The following is a 19,891-nucleotide window of genomic DNA, read 5'->3' on the forward strand; positions in this document are numbered from 1 at the left end:
TTAAGAACAGAAAAATTATTACCTACCTTTCAGAAATCTCTTGCTTCAACTGAGGAACTTCAAGTGCTGAATCGGTATCCACAAAACCAAGTAAGTCTTGTTTTATGTTAAGGGGAGGCTTCTCCAAACCCTTCCCTGATGTTTCATGATCCCTTAACATAGGCTCAAAATCACTTGGATGTATTTCTGAACCCTCACCTTCAGTAAGACGGACCCGATGACCAGGAGAACCAGTAACACTATTGCCTTCTTGGTCAGAGCTGTTCTTTTGTTTTCCATCTCTGAGGGGCTTACTATTCAGCCCATCATCCCGAAAACCTTTGGCAAATGGATTGTAATCTATTTTCAACTGGGTAATCTGAATGTTCTGATAGGCTGTTACTGCAAAGAATTCAGTCTGTGGGAAGGTAAAAGTATGGACACCAGGGCCATTTAACTGTATCACTTCTGTAGCCTTTTCTGCAGGGACCAAATGAAGCCTTGGTAGGTAGCGATGCATAGAGTGCAAGATAATATGCCCTTCCTGGTCCAAGGTATTATTGGTAAGTTTGAGTTTATAGAAAGATACTGGTTGATGCATCCAATAATGACCTGTGGAAGGAGACTCTGGATGAATGAAAACCCTTCCCAAAATGTGGGGCTCAGCCTTCCCACTGGGTTCCCACCAACGACCATTCCATTTATAGCGATGGTTATCTACAGGAGATATATCCATGACAAGGATATACTTTAAATTTGAATCTAAGCCTGTTATCCAATAGCGACAATAAGGAAACATACGTCTTCCCTGCTTGGTCAGAATCATCTCTGTGCTTCGATTATGGAACTCATTCCACATACTATTGTTATCAAGGGTGACAGTAATTCTTCCCACAGTACAATCAGCTGGAAGGCAAATCTTCCCTTTAGATTTTCCTGGTGATGACACCTTACTAGCCAAAGCACAAGCATCCTGATTGGTAACCAAAATTCCTTGATCAGTTTTGCCATTTCCTGGCTGTTTTAGGATGACAAAGAAAGTAGGTGCTGCTCCTGCCACTGTCCCACCATCTTGATTAGCCAATATAATCTGCTGTTTCTCCTCCATGATTCCAGTGGGAAACTCAGTGGTAAGATAATTGTAGTCACCACATAGTCACAATGGCCTTCCCATCCTACAAACAAGCAAAAACAAAGAAGAAAAATCTTTAATGAATATTTTACTTAAAAAACTACAAGAATGACCATCACCTCCAAATATTCCTAAATTCTTCTAAGACAATCCTTATACCTACCTTTCTATAACTTAAAGATATTCATTATAGACTATCATTCTAATTTTTTTTTTTTTTTTTTGGAGACAGGGTCTCATTCAGACTGGCCTTGAACTCACTGTGGAGCCCAGGCTGGTCTTGAACTTGTGGCAAACCTCCTGCCTCAGCCTCCTGAGTGCTGTGGTCTCAGGCATGCACCACCACACCCAGCTCAATTCCTATCAATTTTAACTTCATTTTAATCTAATTAAAGTCATAATTCTAACCTTCCAAAAATTCACTATAAAATCTTATAATTTCACACAAAAAGCAGTAATTTAAAGAGATAATTTGCACTTTAATTTAAAAAGGATTCCAACACTTTTATGAGTTTGCCAAAAGATTCCTTTACATAGCAAGTGCTTTTCAAATAGGTAAAAAAAATTCCACTTCCATTCCAAATAGCTAACTGGGGATTTAGCTCAGTGGTTCCTCTGCCTGCCTCAAAAGCGCAAGGACCTGAATTTGAACCCCGGTACCAAAAAACAAACAAACAAAAAAATCAAATAGCTATCTGTGCAGAATTATTTCTAAATTACGTGGTGCTGACATGAACTCATAAATAGTGAAAAGCTATATTATTAATATACACATTTAAATAAATCATGCTAAATCACTGGAACCTACTTGAAAAATAAAGATCTTATACTGAAAAAAATCCTGTTATGCCTAATATTTAACTTTTAAAGAAATCTCAATAAATTTTTTTTGGTAAGACACAAAACCAAAAGCCAATAAAAACAAATAGACTTGGGGAGGGTTGTACTGGGGATTGATTCCAGAGTCTTCAAACTGCATTACATCTCCAGCTCTTTTGTATTTTTTATTTTGAGACACAGTCTTGCTAAGCTGCTAAACTGCCCAGGCTGGGCTTGAACTGCAATTCTCCTGCCTCAGCTTCACAGAGTTCTAGGACTACAGGTATCCGCCATCATACCTGACTACAAAAAAAATTTTTTTTTTTTTTTTGGTACCGGGGATTGAACTTGGGTCCTTGCGCTTGCGCAGCAGGCGGCAGAACCACTGAGCTAAATCCCCGGCCCTACAAAAATATATTTTTGATAGGGCCAGGGATTTAGCTCAGTGGTTCTGCCGCCTGCCTCGCTCGCAGGCACAAGGACCTGAGTTCAATCCCCGGTACCAAAAATACACATATATATATAATTTTTTTTGATAAATTCAACATTACAGGGCCGGGGATGTAGTTCGGTGGCACTGCACCTGCCTGGCAAGCACAAGGTCCTGAGCTCAATCCCCAGTACCAAAAAGAAAAAAGAAAATCTGAGAAAACCATCTAAGCAAAATTAAAAAGCAACTAACCATCTGGTGTGAAAAACTGAAAGTGTAAATAAGGATCACAATGTATAACTGATATTGTGAAATAGGAAGAAAAGGTCTAAAGGAGTAGGGGAAGTGGGAGGGGTAGGGGGGAAAAAGAAGGGAAAAGAAAAAATTCGAGAAAGGGAAAAAAATGGAAACAAAGTCTTTGTAAATAGGGAAGGGTGGAGGGGGCGAAGGGAGGGGAGGGGAATGGGGAAAAAATAAGAACCAAGATACATCATGAAAAGGTACAAGATCCCAATGATAAATGTAACTGTATTGTATACCTAAAATGTACCAATAAACTTAATGAAAATAAAATTAATATAAAACAGGTCAAACAAAAAAAAGCAATTAACCAGCAAAGGGTATGTGTAACTTTCATAAGTAACACATTCTTATAATACAAAAACTTACAGGGCTGGGGATGCAGTTCAGAGGTGAAAGGCTTGCTTGCCAAGTACTGGGTTGGGCGGGGGGGGGGGGGGTGTCCTACAGATCAACAAGACTAAATAACTAAGAAAAATGGGTCAAGATTAGGAAGACCAAGTGGCTAAGAAAATATACAGTTTCATAATAAGAGAAATGTAAATTGTACTGGGGATGTAGCTCAGTTGGTAGAGTGCTTGCCTACCATGTCCCAGGCCCTTGGTTTAATCCTCAAAACCGAGGTGGGAAAAAAGAAATGTAAATTAATACCATTCTGAAATAGTACTTTTTACTTATCAGACTGGCAAAAATCAAAGCCTGGTTGTTAGAAAGGGCATAGGTCAACCAGCATTATCATCTAACCAGTTGCTGGGAGTCTAAAATGACAGATTATCTCTAATAGAGGTCAATTTAAAAATACCTAAACTGGGACCAGGGATTTAGCTCAGTGGCTCCAGCGCCTGCTGCACAAGCACAAGGTCCTGAGTTCAATCCCCAGTACCAAGAAAAAATAAGTAAATAAAAAAATAAAAATATCAAAACTATAAATACATACATCCTATGACACAGCAGTTCTTCCAGGAGTTTATCTTAAATATACCCATACTTATGATAAATTATACATACAGGATCATTCCCTGATTCCCATTTATAAAAGCAAAAGATGGGGGGTGACTATGACTACAAACTGATTAAACAAATGGTGATATATCCATAAAGTGGAATTTGGTACAAATATAAGACAATGTACTAACTTTATAGGTGTGTATAAAAATTATCCATAAGATATTTTAAGGGTAAAATGCTCAGAAGAGTTATGGATTAGCTTAGGCTTCTTACAAAAATTTTTTTTTCCAATTCAAAAAACAACAAGAACACATGCTCTTTGCTTGAAACAAACTAACACTGGAAAGACAAAAAAGGAGCTAGTAATATTGGTCATGTCCACACCAAACTGGTGGCTTGGTAAATACTCTTTGACACTTCATAAATTTTATGCATTGTGAACATACAACCTATTCAAAAAACGTGAGTTAAGATTAGTTCCTTTTTTGTAAGGTACCGGAGAGTGAACCTAAGGCCTTTATACTGAGCTGTATCCTCAGCCTTTTTTATTTTTTGAGACACAATCTCACTTAAAAGTGTCCAGGTGGGACTTCAACTTGTGATCCTCCTGCCCCCAGCCTCCTAGAGTGCTGGCATTACAAGAATGTGTCACCATCCCCCCATCTTAAATTAGTTTTTTGGTGCGGTACATAAACTTATACCTTTTGAACATAAAACCTATTAAAGCCCAGTGTGGTGGCACACACCTGTAATCTCAGCATTCAGCTAAGGCAGGAGGGTCACTGTGAGTTCAAGGCCAGCCTGGGCTACAGAATGAGTTCAAAGCCACCCTGGACTACACAGTGAGACTCTGGCTAAAAAAAAAAAAAAAAGAGGGCCATATATACTGTATGATTCTATTTATATGAAATGTACAAGATAGGTAAATCTTCGTAAAGACAAAGTAGAGTAGTGGCTGACAGGAGAGGGGAGGGAAAACTGGGACTACTGTGTTATTTCTGATGTATATTTTTTTGGTTTACTTGCTTTTTGCTTTTTTGCAATATTGAGGATTGAACTCAAGGAGCACTGTGCTATAACTCGCAGCCTTTATTAAATTTATTTTGAGACAGTGTCTAGCTAAATTGCTCAGATTGGCCCAAAGCTTGTGATCTTCCTGCTTCAGCCTCTAGAGTTACTTGGGGCTATAGATGTCACACCACCACACCTGCTGGTACATACAGTACTTTTAAATGATAAATTTTATGTTAAAGAAATCTGATTGTTAAACTGAACTGAACTGACCTGATATCATAAACCTATCACCTTCAATTAGTTGCTTCCAATTAGTTGTTTTGTTGGTGGAGGGGGAGCATTGAGACAGGGTCTTGCTCTGTAGCTCTGGCTGGCCCTGAACTCACTATGCAGTCCAGGCTGGCCTCAAACTCATAGCAATCCTCCTGCCTCAGCCTCCCAAGTGCTGGGATTACAGGTGTGTGGCCGCCACACCCGGCTCTCCAATTAGTTTTGTTTCCTTTTTTTTTTTTTTGTACTAGGGGATCAAACTCAGGACCTTGCACTTACAAGGCAGGTGTGGAGTTACTGAGCTAAATCCCCAGCCCCCAGTTAGTTTTTTCCCCCCAATTAATTTTTATACAAAGAAGATGCTGCAGGCTGGGGATTTAGCTCAGTGGTTTTGCTGCCTGCTACACAAGTGCAAAGACCCGAGTTACCAAAAAAAATTAAAAAAACAAAACAAAGAAGATGCTGCATCACTGCTCCTATGTAGGTGGCTCACTAATTTTAATAAATCAAATTCAGCCACTTATTGGTCTTTTTAGTTAAAAGTCTAATTTTACTTTTATCAGAGCTATCGACAAGAAGCAAAAGCACCTCATCTGAATTTTGTTTTTACAGAATTGACCAAATTGAGAAGGGAAAAAAAGAGCTCCAAAACTTTAAACATTGGACAGCTTGCATTTTTTAAAAATCAAGACCTCAAGGGGAAGAGGAAAGGGGTCACAAAAAGAATTAAAATCTGTCATGTACATGTACCAACTTCCCACCATGAAGGTAGTCATTAAATATGCATTAGTACTACAAACATGTACTATACTAATAAAAATAAAAGACTTCAAAATCTTGGCTATTGTTTCCTATTATGATTAGAGATAAAAATAGAAATGTACTTCCTAACAGTAAAGCACTAATATACAGGAAAGGGGAGGGAATCTCCTCTGATTTGAAGCAGGGTTTTGTTTGTTTTAATGATGAATCCTAGGGCCTTGAGTATTCTAGGTTAGCATTCTACCACTTAGCTGTATCCTCAGCCCCTGGAGATTTTTTAGAGGTAAATAAGATTGAGGGAGGGGCCGGGGATTTAGCTCAGTGGTTTTGCTGCCTGCACACAAGCGCAAGGACCCGAGTTCGATCCCCGTACCAAAAGTAAAAAATAAAAAAAAATTTAAAAAACACTAAATCATGCTGGCTGTGGTAGTATGCACCTGTAATCCCCAGGGGCTGAGACAGGAGGAACCCTAGGAGTTCTAAGCCTGCCTGAACTACACAGCAAGACCCTGCCTCAAAGAAAACAAAAAACCACTAAATCGATCAATTTAGTGCATCGGTTGATCAAAAATGCATAAAATGAAAACACCTAATTTATGACCAAAAACCGTATATTGAACGGTAATGGCCACTGTTAAGGAATTGAATTGGCCAGGGATTTAGCTCAGTGGTTCCGCTGCCTGCCTCGCAAGCGGAAAGGACCCAAGTTCGATCCCCAGTACCAAAAAAGGAATTGAATTTTTAATGCCACACCAATCTAAGTACAGATTTCATTCACCATAAGTATATGCCTATCCTTTGGGATTACTATATTGGATTTTCTCATCAGAGGGTAGTCAACTCAAGATACTCAGTTGTTTCACAAAGAGACCAATCTAAGGTAACTGTAAGCCAACTGCAAAAATCAGATGTACTTTAGGAAGTGACAGGCTACTCAAGGAAAAAAATCTGTCTCCTTCCAGCAAGATTCTAAAAATAGTTTGGCTCTAAAAATGTCTAATAAAGACCAATGTAGGAGGGTATCCCTTAACATTAAAAAAAAAAAATCAAGTTCAGCTTTTTGACATCAAGCATTTAATCTAGATAAAATTCCTATTATAAAGAACCAAGTAAATAAGCTTAGTTGTGGAGGGAAAAATTCAGTAATATTGCAGAATGTTATCTCAGATATACATACACAGAAGCTTCCACAAAAATGTTTTCATGAGGCCAAGTTCCATAAATTCTTAGAATTTTCGAGTTCTTATTCTAAATGTTTTTTCCATAGTGACCAATTCAGGAAATCTTTTAACTACTAAAGTGATGAGCCTCATGCAACCCACAAGATGCACTACAATCATACACTGGTACTCAATTGCTCTCAAACTAGTTAATTCCTTTGGAGTCAAAATTTTGTCCCAGTACTTCTTTATTGGTACTCTACACAAGTTAGATCTGATACTCAGTTTTTGATACTCCTGGAACCACTAAGGAAGAGTATCGAGTTCACTAGGTAGTGCCTAACTCAATGATTTCCATAGTGCTCCAAACAAAAAAAATTTTAGGTACACCAAATCAAAATTCCAAAGCAATACCATTACTTTTAAAACACAAATATTCCAGTGATGGTCAACACATTGTGAATGCTTCCCAAGTTATACTACAACCTTTCTTACGGTAAATGCATCATTGTATGGGAGACACTAAGATTGTTTGTTCCTTAATATAATCCTTCACTACTAGAAATCATAATGTTAAGTCGTGTTTTTTTTGTTCTGTTGGTACCACGGACAGAACTCCGGACCTTGCAGGGCCCTTAAATCATGCTTTTGAAACTCAACTATTTGTTTGGTACCGGGGATCGAACTCGGGTCCTTAGCTTGCGAGGCAGGCGGTGGAACCACTGAGCTAAATCCCCGGCCCCTGAAACTCAAATTTTAAGAGAATAAGTTCACTTGACATGCAGCATTTACCAATATACACTGGTTCCATAAATTTTAAATTTTTTTTTAAAAAATGAAAAATATAATCAAAACCTTACAGCAGTGTGACAAAAACAGTAAAATTGCCAACTATATTCTTAATAACTCTTACCTGTCAGCAGTAGAATTTTATTAATTAAAAAATGGCATTTGCAAATTAATAAACTCTCCAGACCATTTTATTGTCCCAACTTTATAGGATAAATTGTTTCAAAATATCTGAAACATTTTGGGTTTTAGGGCACAAAACTCTACTGAACAAAGGTACCCAAATACCGTAAGTTATTGGGGACTGTAGTATTTTATATCCCTAGAAATGAACCCCAAACTAGAATTTTGGTCTAGAAAATTGCTAAGTAGAATCTGAAAAACTAATTTTTAGGCAGAAACAGACAGCTGCCAGATTTGGACTAAAAGTTTGTCCCAGTACCCAGGGCACACTTCCCACAAGTCTTTAGTTTGTTGTTCTGTGAAGTGGCCCCAAGCCACTCTACCCACACAACTACCCACTGGCAACATAATCCTCCGGCTGAAAGAAACACTAGCACTGATGCGTTACCCTTTGGAAGTGAAACGGCCAGAAGCAGCAGTCGCCGTCGACTACCAACTGTCGCTTTTCAACTGCACCGGCCAGCTGGCCAAGCACCACGTGAAAAGATGCCGCAAGGAAAGCTCTTCCGGGGGAAAAAAAAAGAGTTCCGACAGATCACGTGTAGCTGGCCGGAAACCCTACGATCGCATCCCCGACCTAGCCGAATTCTGTTACCGTGGAGACTACACATCTAAGCCACTCAGCTAAGGCCCCTGCTCAGCAGCCGTCCAGCCGTCCCCATGAACCTTCTTCCCTGCAGCCTAGCCGCAGCGTCGTGCCCAAAAAACAAGGAGCAGAGCGAGAAGAGTTTACACAGGGACTCCGCCGCAGAAGCCTAGCAAGCTCTACAACACTGGCAGTGCACGCGTGAGCTCTCGACTTCTAAGGATCCATGTGTCTACTTCGGCGACTCAGACCTTGGAAGAGTGGTCTTCCCTCAAAGAAGGTACTCGGGTTTCTCCCGGGGTTCTGCCCATCATCACTAACCTCTCCTTCCAGACATCCCTCACCGCTCCCTAGTTCCACTCGTGCCAGAGGAAACAGGCATTCACAGGGTTCGAAAAGACAGGCAAAAATCTTCACAGTGAGAAACCACTAACTACATTACTTCCCTCTCTCGCCAAAGTCTGAAATAATCTTAACTTCTCCATACTCTCTTTGTGCCAGATTCCTCAACTTCGGTTACTGATGGTCCAGAGAAACCTACGTCCCAGACTCGCCTTCCAGACAGCAAAGATCTACTGCACAATTCACAGAAACGGGAAGCCACACAAGCAGAAAATGAGCCAATGGCTGCCTCAAAAGGGGAGAGAAAAAAAAATACCACCTGCTCTTCCACCTGCTTCCCTGACCTCATTTCTGCACTTAATAATCACAGGTCCTTTGTTTACGAAGTTCCCACTCCCGTACGAAGCACTTCCTCACCCTCCTTATCAAACTAGCAGTCGTGCTTCAAACAATTTGACCAAAAATTACAAGCTAAAAGAAGACATTCACACAGGTGTCAAAACGCTACGACTTCCTCCCTAGAAAATCGACGTCGGTGCCGTTTCCCTCGGAGTTTTGAAACCCCGACACCTAAGCTCTAAACCGCTAAGCTCGAAACAAACACGTTTCGACCTAGACCTGGCGCAGGGTTGGAAATCATCACGCGCATCCTACCACGAGGCGCAGAGGCCCACGCACGCGAGAGCAAGGCGGCGCCATGAGTGCTTCCCACCCCGCCCGCCTCGTGGCCGCTGTCTCTGGCGTCGATGTTCCCAGTCAGTAAGCAGCGCGGCGACGCGGAAGTGAGACTGGGGACGCGCGCAAGGTGACATGCGCGGCCTCGCTCAAGGGACCAAAGGCGCGCGCCAAAGGCTGCCCGGCGCAAGGCCCGGCCTGGCGCGGGCGTGCGAAGATCTCTCAGCGAACGCTGCTCAGACGTTCAAATACACAAGAGCTTCAAACTCTCCAAAAACTCCAACTGGGCCAATACTAAAGCGACGGCCTCCACCCAGACCCAAGAGTTACCGTGCGGGGCGTGGCCGGCCTCACCCGGAGTCCTTCACATCCCGCTGGGGGCGGGCTATTCTGTACGGTTCGCACACCGTGTGTCCGCTCCAGCTGAACAGTCTGCGCGCGCACCGGACGTCCACGTCACCGCGCACGCGCTCCGACCCGCTAGGAGCCTGCCGCGCAGGCGCAAAGGGAGGCGACAGCAGCACCTCCCTTGCCCCTCCCCCAACGCCAAGAGGCCGAACGGCCGAGAGCAGAGACGAGACCCTTGGGACCCGCCCCCGGAGCTGAAGCCGCTGCCTTGCTGCGTCCTAGCAACCCAGAAAAGCCTGCTGAAGCTTCTAGAAACAAGAAAGTCCAGGCAGGAGGGAGATACCCAACATCCTCAACCTCATACTCGAAGCCTTCGTGAAAACTGAACCCACAGCCCGCCGGGCCTATCTTAGCTATGCCTTAAACCGCCTTCCACCTTTTCTGTCCGGCTCATCGGCCCCGCCCCGGCAGCACCCAGCCCCACCCACCCGGGCTCGGCAGACCCCAGGGCTTCGCGAGGCTGTCAATTGAATCCCAGAACTGCCTCCCCAAAGTGCTGCGGGCTTGGAAAATGCCAGCGCAAGGACACCTCGACAGGGACGCTTGGAAAGATGAATGGTGGAGTTTGCAACATCCACGACCGAAGCACACTAAGGACAATGGGGAGAAAACCGACAGCTTCACTGAGGAGTTGGGAGAAGAAAAAGAGTTACCACTAAATCTCCTGTTAAAAAGATGACAGAAAAAAGATGACTGATGTCTCTTGCTAAACAGCAAAACAAGGAAGCAAGAAATATGTACGAGAGTAGACTAGGAGCATTAGTGCTTTGATCCTCTGTTTTCAGTTTGTTTCTTCAAGACATTTAAGCTATGGGGTGCAAAGAATTTATTACCGACTATATATGTCAGGCAGTTGCGGAACTAAGCAACGGACGTTATTTCTCCCAACCAAGCATCAAAAAGTAGTTTTCCGTCTCTTCTAACCCTTGCCAGCTCTTCCTTCAATGCCAGTAAAAAGGAAGAGTGTTTAAAGTGAGAGAAAAAAGGCAAAAAAAAAAGAGGGGACAGGTACAGTATGAGAGCAGAAATTGGTCCATATTCCAAAGCTTTCTTTCACTCTCAGAAGAATTAGCGAATACTGTACTGAAAACTAATTTACTCCGTGATAAGTGACAAAACAAACCACTGGTGAAGGAGAATGAGGTTTATCCGACAGGTCTGACCTGACTTGCTTTCCATTTAAGAAGGATCCTCTTTCTCTTCGTTTTGATCTGAGATGTGACAACATAGACATTATGCTGGAATAACCTGGACCAGAAAAACTAAAGTGTACAGACTTATGAAATCTTTTGAAAGCCCCGATTCAGGCACCTGAAGCAAGAGAATTCAAGATCCTAGGCAAAATTGCAAAGTCGTTTAACAATTTCCTCCTCCCTCTTCTCTGCCTCCAACAACCTTCTTTTCTACAAACTGCCCTGTCATAATTTTCCTCCTCATCCAAGAAAGCTGCCTTCTCAAAGGTCTACGGTTCCTTCTTACAAAATTCCCATGTTCTGAGGGAGAAATAAAATTTGTGTTGATTTAGCAGTAAAATATCTGCTCCCAACATGTAAATGACTGGTAAACATCCCAAGAGAAACAACCCCATTTCTAACTGGGAAATCTATGAGGACAATTTGGATGGAATAGAGTGGAAATTCTCTTTTGATAGTCTTCCCCTACTCCAGGCAAACATAATGAATGCTAGATACTTAAAAGCTCCCTTACACACACACACACACACACACACACACACAGTTTCAAGACACCACTAGATCTGGAAGAGGTACACTACTTGAAGTTTTTCAAAGTAAAGTCAGCCTAACCTATAAACTCTGGAGATGTATTATGAAGACTCTGAAAGCCCTATGAGAATTCTTAAATACTGTTTTTATATGATAATCTTAAGTATAACATTGCCACACCCATTTCAGTGATCTAGTTTTGCTTTGCCATTTTTGTTTTGCTTTTTCAAGTAATCCCTAATGTTACATTCTACTTTTAACCCAGTGTTTCTCACACTGACCTTAGTTGTACTGCTTCTTTTTTGCTTTGTATTGTTTCTGCAGTACTGGGGATTGAACCCAGGGCCTCATACATAATACATGTTAGGCAAGTGCTCTACCACTCTGCTACAGTATCCCCTGCCCCATCTTTGGATATATAAGAACTTTCTTCCTTTAAAAGGCATTGAGCCGGGTGTGGTGGCACACACCTATAATCCCAGAAATGGGGAGGCTGAGGCATGAGGATCACAAGTTTGAAGCCAGCCTAGGCAATTTAATGAGGCTCTATCTCAAAATTTTAAAAGGGTAGAGAGGTAACTCAGTGCAAAGGCCTTGGGTTCAATCCCCAGTGATACTGCCACCACCAAAACAAAAAGAGAAAGAAAGAAAAGGCGTATTTATATACTCCTAGATTTAAAAATACCAAGCTAGGCCAGGGATTTAGCTCAATGGTTCCACTCCCTGCTTTGCAAGCACAAGGTTCCGAGTTCGATCCCCAGTACCAAAACAAACAAAAGAAAAACAAGCAAATAACTAAAGTTGATGCTAAGTATCACTTCTCAGCCTTTAGGCTAAGATCAAGTGTAAAGTTGATGGTAAGTTTCACCTTGCTATTGGAATTCTCCCCTCTTGACCATCATCAAAAACAAAACCACAATTTCTCTTGATTTTCCTCCATTAAACTTTTAAAGATTTTACTAAATATTAGGGAGGAGGAAAATACCACCAAAGAGAATGTATGCAAAATAATCTGGCCTAGAATGTAGGTTTTTGTTTGTTTTGGTACCAGGGATCAAACTCAGGACCTTGCACTTGCCAGGTAAGCGCAACACTGCTGAGCTACATCCCTGGCCTGAATGTACAGTTTTGATCCTAGGTTGCTCTATAAATACACAGAAACAGTCCCATTTACATGCATGTTTTTCTTATTCAACAAATATTTGAGTGCTTCTTATACCCTGAAGGCACGAGAAATACTACCACTTCATGCAGTTCAGACATCTACACTAGAACCCTAAAGAGTTGGCACAATTTTAGTAATAAGCCTCTAACATAAACTATACCCTTTATTCAATCTATTCAGATTCTACCTTTTCAGATTTTTTTGTTTGTTTGTTTGTTTTGGTGCCAGAGATCAAACTCAGGACCTTGCACTTGTGAGGCAGGCACTCTGCCACTAAGCTAAATCCCCGCCCCTTCAGTTTTGGTTTCTATAAAGACGTAGCTCTCTCATATTGATTAAAAGAAACACTTCACTCTTCAGATGAAACCATGGCTCCCTAAAACACCTGGTTTGTGGCTTTGTTTATAATATCTTAATATAAGAAAGAATATTCATAAAATAAGAGTGACACAGTACAGACTGGGTTACAAAAGAGGCTTACATGGTGGTGGTGGTGTTACAAAAAATTCTTCACTATCCAACTTGAAAAACATAGGTCCTAAGCAGAAGGTAAGAAAAGGAGGAATCATGCTAGCTTATACACAACATCCTTGTCTACCATTTATTACAGAAACCAAAACTAAGTCATGATAGGGGGCAAAGTTTGATTGGCTATAATATCTATAACTTAAGACTACAGAATTAAAAATTACAAGAGTCCTACACCTCAAGTTAATAATTTACCCAATGAAGAGCTTTAAATTTTTCTTAACCAACATAATAATGTTATTTAAAACATACTTTAGAAAATGTCTGTTACCCAGTAGTGCAGGCCTATAATCCCAGCACTATGGGAAGCTGAGGCAGGAGAATCACAAATTGGGACCCAGCAACATAGCAAGTTAGCAAGACCCCATCTTAAAATTTTTAAAATGAGCTGAGGGAAAAAAAAAAACAACAAAAACAAGGGCCGGGGATTTACCTCAGTGGTTTCACTGCCTGCTGCGCAAGTGCAAGGGCCACAGTTTGATCCCCCGTACCAAAAAAAAAAGAAAAAAATGAGCTGAGGAAGCAGCTCAGTACAAAGGGCCTGGGTTCAGTCCTCAGTGACAAAGAATGTGAATATGAATGTCAATTAAAAGAAAGCAAGCCAAATGTGGTGGCACATGACCACGATCCCAGCGCTTAGGAGGATCGCCACGAGTTCAAGGCCAGCCTGGGCTACATAGTAAGTTCAAGACCAGCCTTCCTAGGGCAGTGAAGCTCAGCCGGTCCCAGCACCCAGAAGGAAGCTCCCCACCTCCATCCCAGGCTCCTAGGGCAGTGAAGCTCAGCGGGTCCCAGCACGCAGAAGGAAGCTCCCCGCCTGCCATCCCAAGCTCCTAGGGCACAGAAGGTGAGCCACGTGGGCACCAGAAGCAACCCCACCCCCGGGGAAATGAGAAGACACATAAACAAGCCTCAAAAACAGACTTCCAGATCACCTACAGCAACCCCAAAGGGAAACGAGATGGAACAATCTGATACTCAACCACCTGGACTCTCTGAACTGGCAACAAAAGAGGATCTGGGAAAAATGAAATCAGAAATAATTACTCAGATAACAGCAAAGATTTTGCTCATGGTGCAAGACATGATTAATAAATCTAGAGAGGACACAGATAAAAAAATAGAGGATCTGAGGAACATAATGGAATCCCAACAGAGGAAACAAATGGAATCCATAAAACAGATACAGATTTCCAAGAGATTAAAAACTCCATCGAAAGTCTGCGCAGCAGAATGAACCAATGTGAGGATAGAATTTCACACAGAGAAGATAAGATTGCAATTAGTGAGGAGGAAAAGAAAAATTGCTTTAAAATTGTAAGGGAACACGAGAAATCAATCCAGCAGCTGCTAGACGATGCAAAGAATAACATAAGACTGATTGGAGTCAATGAAGAAACAGGACAGAGTGCAGATGACATAAAAAAACTGTTCACAGAAGTGATGGCAGAAAACTTCCCAAGGAGGGGAAAAGAACTTGACATACAGATAAGTGAGGCATATAGGACTCCAGCTAACCTTAATCTAAAAAAAATCTACACACAGGCATATAATACTTAGGATTCCAGAAATCCAACAGAAGAACAAAATTCTACAAGCAGTGAGAGAAAAGAAACAAATCACATACAAAGGAAAGCCCATCAGGATCACAGCACAGACTTCTCAATGCAAACCCTCAAGGCAAGAAGAGCTTGGAGTGATGTATTTCAAGCCCTAAAGGAAAACAGCCTCCAACCCAGATTGATGTACCCTGCAAAACTATCTTTCAAAACTGATGGAGAAATAAGATGCTTTCATGATAAAGAGCACCTCAGGAACTTCATGAATACTAAACCGCACTCCAAAAAATTTTAGACAATACCCTAGGAAAAGACAATGAGGATCACAACCGCAGGAAACCCAGCAGAATGAATCCATTGGGCGTGACAAATTAAACGCAAAGGAGGAGAATCCAACAAAAAGAAAAAGTCATGACAAGGCTTTTAAAACTTTGAACTTCATCTCCCTAATGAGTGTATAATTCAATCTTGTTATTGTACTGATTAGTATCTTTCTGATTCTAGAGTTGCACACCATTCCTTGTGCTGTACTGGCTATTTATCATCTTCTTATGTCTACATTTTAATTGGGGTGTCTATTAATCTCTAAGAATTCTTTATATATTCTGGTCATAGGTTATATGCATTGTAAATATGGTCTGTTTAAGGACTTTTCATTTTAATGATGTCATTTAAAGTTCTAAATTTTTATGGAATCTCATCAATTTCTTTTCTTTTATGCATCATGATTTTTGTATCCTAGGTAGTTCTTGCCTACCATGAATTCATAAATATTTTCCCTTATAATTTCTTCTTAAAGTTTCATACTTTTAGGCTTTCTTATTTAGGTTCATAGATCCCTTCAAGTTATTTTCATGTATGGAAAAAAGGGTTGAGGTCAATTTTTTATATACGGATAACAGGTATTCTAGTGCCGTTTGCTGAAGACACTCTCTCTTCCTTGGCTCCTGAATCGAGTTTATATTCTATAAAATACTAATGTTAAATAATCTTTCAAAACTCAATGGACCATATATGTGTGGTTCTATTTCTAGATTCTCTGTTTTATTCAAATGATCTATATGTCTTTCCTTACACCAACACTGCCTTGATTACTGTAGCTTTAGAAGAAGTCTTAAAATTGGGTGCTAAATGTCTTCCAACACTGTTTTTGTTTTTGTTTTTGGCTTTTCTGGGTCCTTTGTACTCCTACATAACTTTTAAATTTCAATATCCAGTTCTTCATTTATAGCAAGTATACACAGACCTGAATTTTTATATATACCTTGTGTTTTCTAATCCTGCTAAATTCAAGTACAAGTTCTAGGGGCTCCCAGAGATTTCTTAGTATTTTCTCTGTAGATGATCACTTCATCTACATATAAAGATTTTGCTTCTGCTGTGCCAATCCTATCCTAGTTGTGTCATTTTATTGCCAGACTATTTTGGTTTAGACCTATGTTTCAAAGTCTAATGGACAGATGAACAGTGGGCATATATGTCCTTGTTCCCCACTTTACGGAGAAAGCATTCTATCGTCTCCATTCATAGAAGGAGTTTTTGCTGGAAGTATGGAGTACATGTCTTTGATCTGTTGAGAAGGTGCTGTTCTACTTCTAGTCTCCTGATAGCTTTTACCATGAACAGCTGTAGAATTTAGTCCAATACTCTTTCTCCAACTAGTGACAGGATCATATGGCTTTCTCCTTTCCTCTGTTAAAATGATGACTTTTGGGGGTGGATCTTCCAATGCTGAACCAACACTGCCATCTCTATAACAAAACCACTTTCTACATACTGCCAGACCTGACTTCTAAGAATTTGTTTTGTTAAACAAATTTCTATGTTCATACTTTTTTCTTCTATTATCTTTAACCAGCTTTAGGATTAGCACAATGTTGAGTTCCTAAAATGAGGGGAGAAGTGTTCCTTCTTTTTTGTTTTAAATGTTTGATATAATTTATCAGTTAAAATGTTTATGAGCCTGCTGTTGTCATATAGGTAGGTTTTCAAGCTAGGAATATACTTTGTTTAATAGGTGCTATTCAAATTTTATATTTCCTCCAGAGTTAGTTTCATTAATTTGTCTTCTAAGTTACTTCTTAGAAGTTGTCAAATTTATTTCAAAAAAGGTTTTGTAATATGCTTTCTGCATCCTTTTAAATTCTGTAAAATCTGTGGTAATGTCTCCTAGATCTTAATATTGTAATTTAAAAAGTGTATAACTGATAGTGTAACAGGAAGAAAAGGTCTAAAAGAGCAGGGGAATTGGGAGGGGTAGGGGAAGGGAAAAAAGGGAAAGGAAAAAATATGAGAAGAGGAAAAAAAATGGAATCACGGTCTTTGCAAATAGGGAAGGGTGGAGGGGGTGAAGGGAGGGCAAGGGAAGGGGAAAAAAAAATAAGAACCAAGAGATTCATGTAATGGTACAAGATCCCAATGATGAATGTAACTGTATTTTATACCTAAAATGTACCAATAAACTTAATGGGGGGGGGGTTCAAGTCCAGCCTGAACTACGTAGCAAGACCCTGTCTCAAAAAATAATAATAAATAAATAAGGGAGAGGGAGAGAAAGAAGGGAAGAAAGGAGGACAGAAATGAAGAAAAGCAATGGAATGGAATGGAATGGAACGGAATGGAATGGAATGGATATTCATTAAGAAACACCAGTCCCTCCTGTTGCTCTATATCTCAAGCCCACGCTACCAGATTTCTCATGCTATCCCCAAGATCTTCCCAGATGCCTTCAGCTGAACTCATATTCACCTTTCATACTTAAGCTTAAATGTCACTTCTTCAAGAAACTTTCCCCAGGTTAGGTCACCCTGTGCTGTGCTCTCATTTTATTCTATTTCTTAACAGTATTTACCACAACTGTATTTTTAAGCAGTATATTAATGTATGTCTTCCACACTAGACTGTTAGCTCCATTTTATTCACAATGCTTAGAACACAGCAGACGCAAAGTTAAATAAATGAATATGAAATCATAGGTTCTCATTTTTCAGGCCGTGATAAATATCAAAGTTTGATTTAATGTCCAAAAATGTGGGGTCCTGAAAAAGAAGGTCATACTGGGGCCAGGGATTTAGCTCAGTGGTTCCGGCACCTGCCTCACAAGCGCAAGGACCCGAGTTCGATCACCGGTACCAAAAAAAAAAAAAAAACTTTAAGAAGGTCTTACTACAGTTCATACTCAAATTATATAAGCCAGTATCACAAGTATTCCTGCTTTGAACAACAATTTCCAAAGGGGTACAGTTGTAATTAGAAAAAACCTAGTATCCAGGGTCTCTTAGACCAAATTATTTCCCCTTAGGGAATAAATATTACTTTCAGGTCAGATTATTTGAAGAGACTTTGGGGGAGTGGGGTATCAGGGATTGAACTCAGAACCTTGTGCTTGCAATGCAGGCGCAGCGCCACTGAGCTAAATCCCTGGCCCTAAAGAGAAACTTTTATAGGGATATCTAACTGCTTATGACTACCTTTTGGTTATTACCTGGAAAATCAATGGATTCTTCTGTAAGTTAGAAGAAATGTTGTAATTCTATTCTTTACCATCTGATATTATAAGCAACATGTAGTAATGCAAACTGCCATCTGTATACACTCATCCATATGAAAAAATTAATAGATATCTTAAAGATGAAAAGATACTTTAATAACAAAATTTGTTTACTAAAATCTAAAGGAAAAAAGTCAGAAGTCAATAAAAATTAATTTCACAAAATCCGAAAAGGAGTATGAAACAAAAAATAATAGGTTTAAGAGAAATATAAACAATCAGTTTAAGGCCAGGTACAGCACTTGGAAGGCTGAGGCAGAAGGACTGCTGTGAGTTTGAGGCAAGCCTGGGCTACACAATGAGTTCAATCCCAGGCTGAACTACATAGCAAGACCCCGTCTCAAAAAAATAAAATAATCAGTTTAAAATGTAATACTAATCCCTTAGAAGAAACATCTTACCTACCTAGGAAAGCATAAAAGGAAGAAAAGGAAGATGTTCACCTAAGTGCACCAAGGGGCTACACAGATACTTAAAATACACATGAGAAAGTATATGATCAAAAACTAGAGCTACTGGGGGAAAATAAAGATATGATACAGCAACTAAACTACAAGGCTGGACTCCAAAAAGCCTGTGACAGAAAATACATTGGAAAATTGTATGTGGATATGGACAAATAAATGAAAGAAGCCATGTTTATTTTACATGAAAAGTACCACTGCTGTACAGAAATGGTCCACAGAGTTCTCAGATTACTGGACATCATAGAACAATAAAATTTCCCCCATAAATAATCATAAGGTAAACAAAATTTTATCTTACAACTGTACTTCCTACTATCACTGTAAATTCTTTTTTTTTTGGTACTGGGGATTGAACTCGGGACCTTGCACTTGCAAGGCAGGCAGTGGCACCACTGAGCTAAATCCCCAGCCCTTTGTACGTTCTTTTTTTAAAAAGATAGTTTAGGGCTGGGGATTTAGCTCAGTGGTTTTGCCGCCTGCTGCGCATGTGCAAAGACCCAAGTTCGATCCCCAGTACCAAAAAAAAAAAAAAAAGATAGTTTAAAGGCCAAGGATTTAGCTCAATGGTTCTACCACCTGCCTCACAAGCACAAGGTCCCGAGTTCGATCCCCAATACAAAATAAAAATCAAATACTAGACACAACACATCTACATCTTATAATGAATAATAATCTAATATACATTTAAATAATGAAAAATTTGCTACATTGTCATTATTTTTGATACACCATTGAAAATATCCTTGCACACAGGTATTTAGAATTACTAACCAATCATCTAGTAGCTTTCTTTAGATAGCTAAGATACAGTCTTCTCATAAAAAAAAATAACATCCATAGGCCTGGAATGGTGTATAAATCACCTTGCCAAGAAGTAAAGTCAGCTTCTCTTCACCAACCGTATAGGAGAAGAGGACATCAACCAGGAGTCACCCTAATCCAGACCACGCAGAGCTGGGATGTAGCTCAGTGGTGCCCCAGATGCCTGGCAAGCACAAGGTCCTGAGTTTGATCACTGGGGGTGGGGGCGCAGGAGGGGTGCTGCACCTAATCCAGACCTTCGGACGACACAAGATTAACAAACTATTCTATTGAGGCAGT

At 40.3% G+C, this 19,891-nt stretch overlaps 1 protein-coding gene and 1 long non-coding RNA gene across 28 annotated transcripts in view; one reads left to right on the top strand and one right to left on the bottom strand.

Annotated features, from left to right (window-relative positions):
- Nucleotides 1–19,891, bottom strand: part of Mga (MAX dimerization protein MGA) — a 142,342-nt gene that overhangs the window by 83,718 nt on the left and 38,733 nt on the right. For 18 of the 27 annotated variants that reach the window (XM_087207430.1, XM_087207428.1, XM_087207435.1 and 15 more), the window contains exons 1-2: nucleotides 9,720–9,876; nucleotides 27–1,154 (exon numbers count right to left, since the gene is read on the bottom strand). In XM_087207430.1, the coding sequence (XP_087063556.1) occupies nucleotides 27–1,087 (1,061 nt within the window). In that variant the 5' untranslated portion in view covers nucleotides 1,088–1,154; nucleotides 9,720–9,876. Of the gene's footprint in view, nucleotides 1–26; nucleotides 1,155–8,174; nucleotides 8,286–9,368; nucleotides 9,683–9,719; nucleotides 10,158–19,891 lie in introns of those variants that run through there. The other 9 variants (XM_087207419.1, XM_087207416.1, XM_087207420.1 and 6 more) reach the window with 5 other exon arrangements.
- Nucleotides 8,295–11,064, top strand: LOC147829001 (uncharacterized). Its single transcript, XR_015449755.1, has 2 exons — nucleotides 8,295–8,652; nucleotides 8,874–11,064. It is a non-coding gene; the product is annotated as an uncharacterized LOC147829001 (long non-coding RNA).

The sequence above is a fragment of the Heterocephalus glaber genome, unplaced genomic scaffold (genome assembly GCF_053883595.1).
Source record: "Heterocephalus glaber isolate CG9 unplaced genomic scaffold, H.glaber_assembly_v1.0 deba00000809, whole genome shotgun sequence".
NCBI lineage: Eukaryota > Metazoa > Chordata > Mammalia > Rodentia > Bathyergidae > Heterocephalus > Heterocephalus glaber.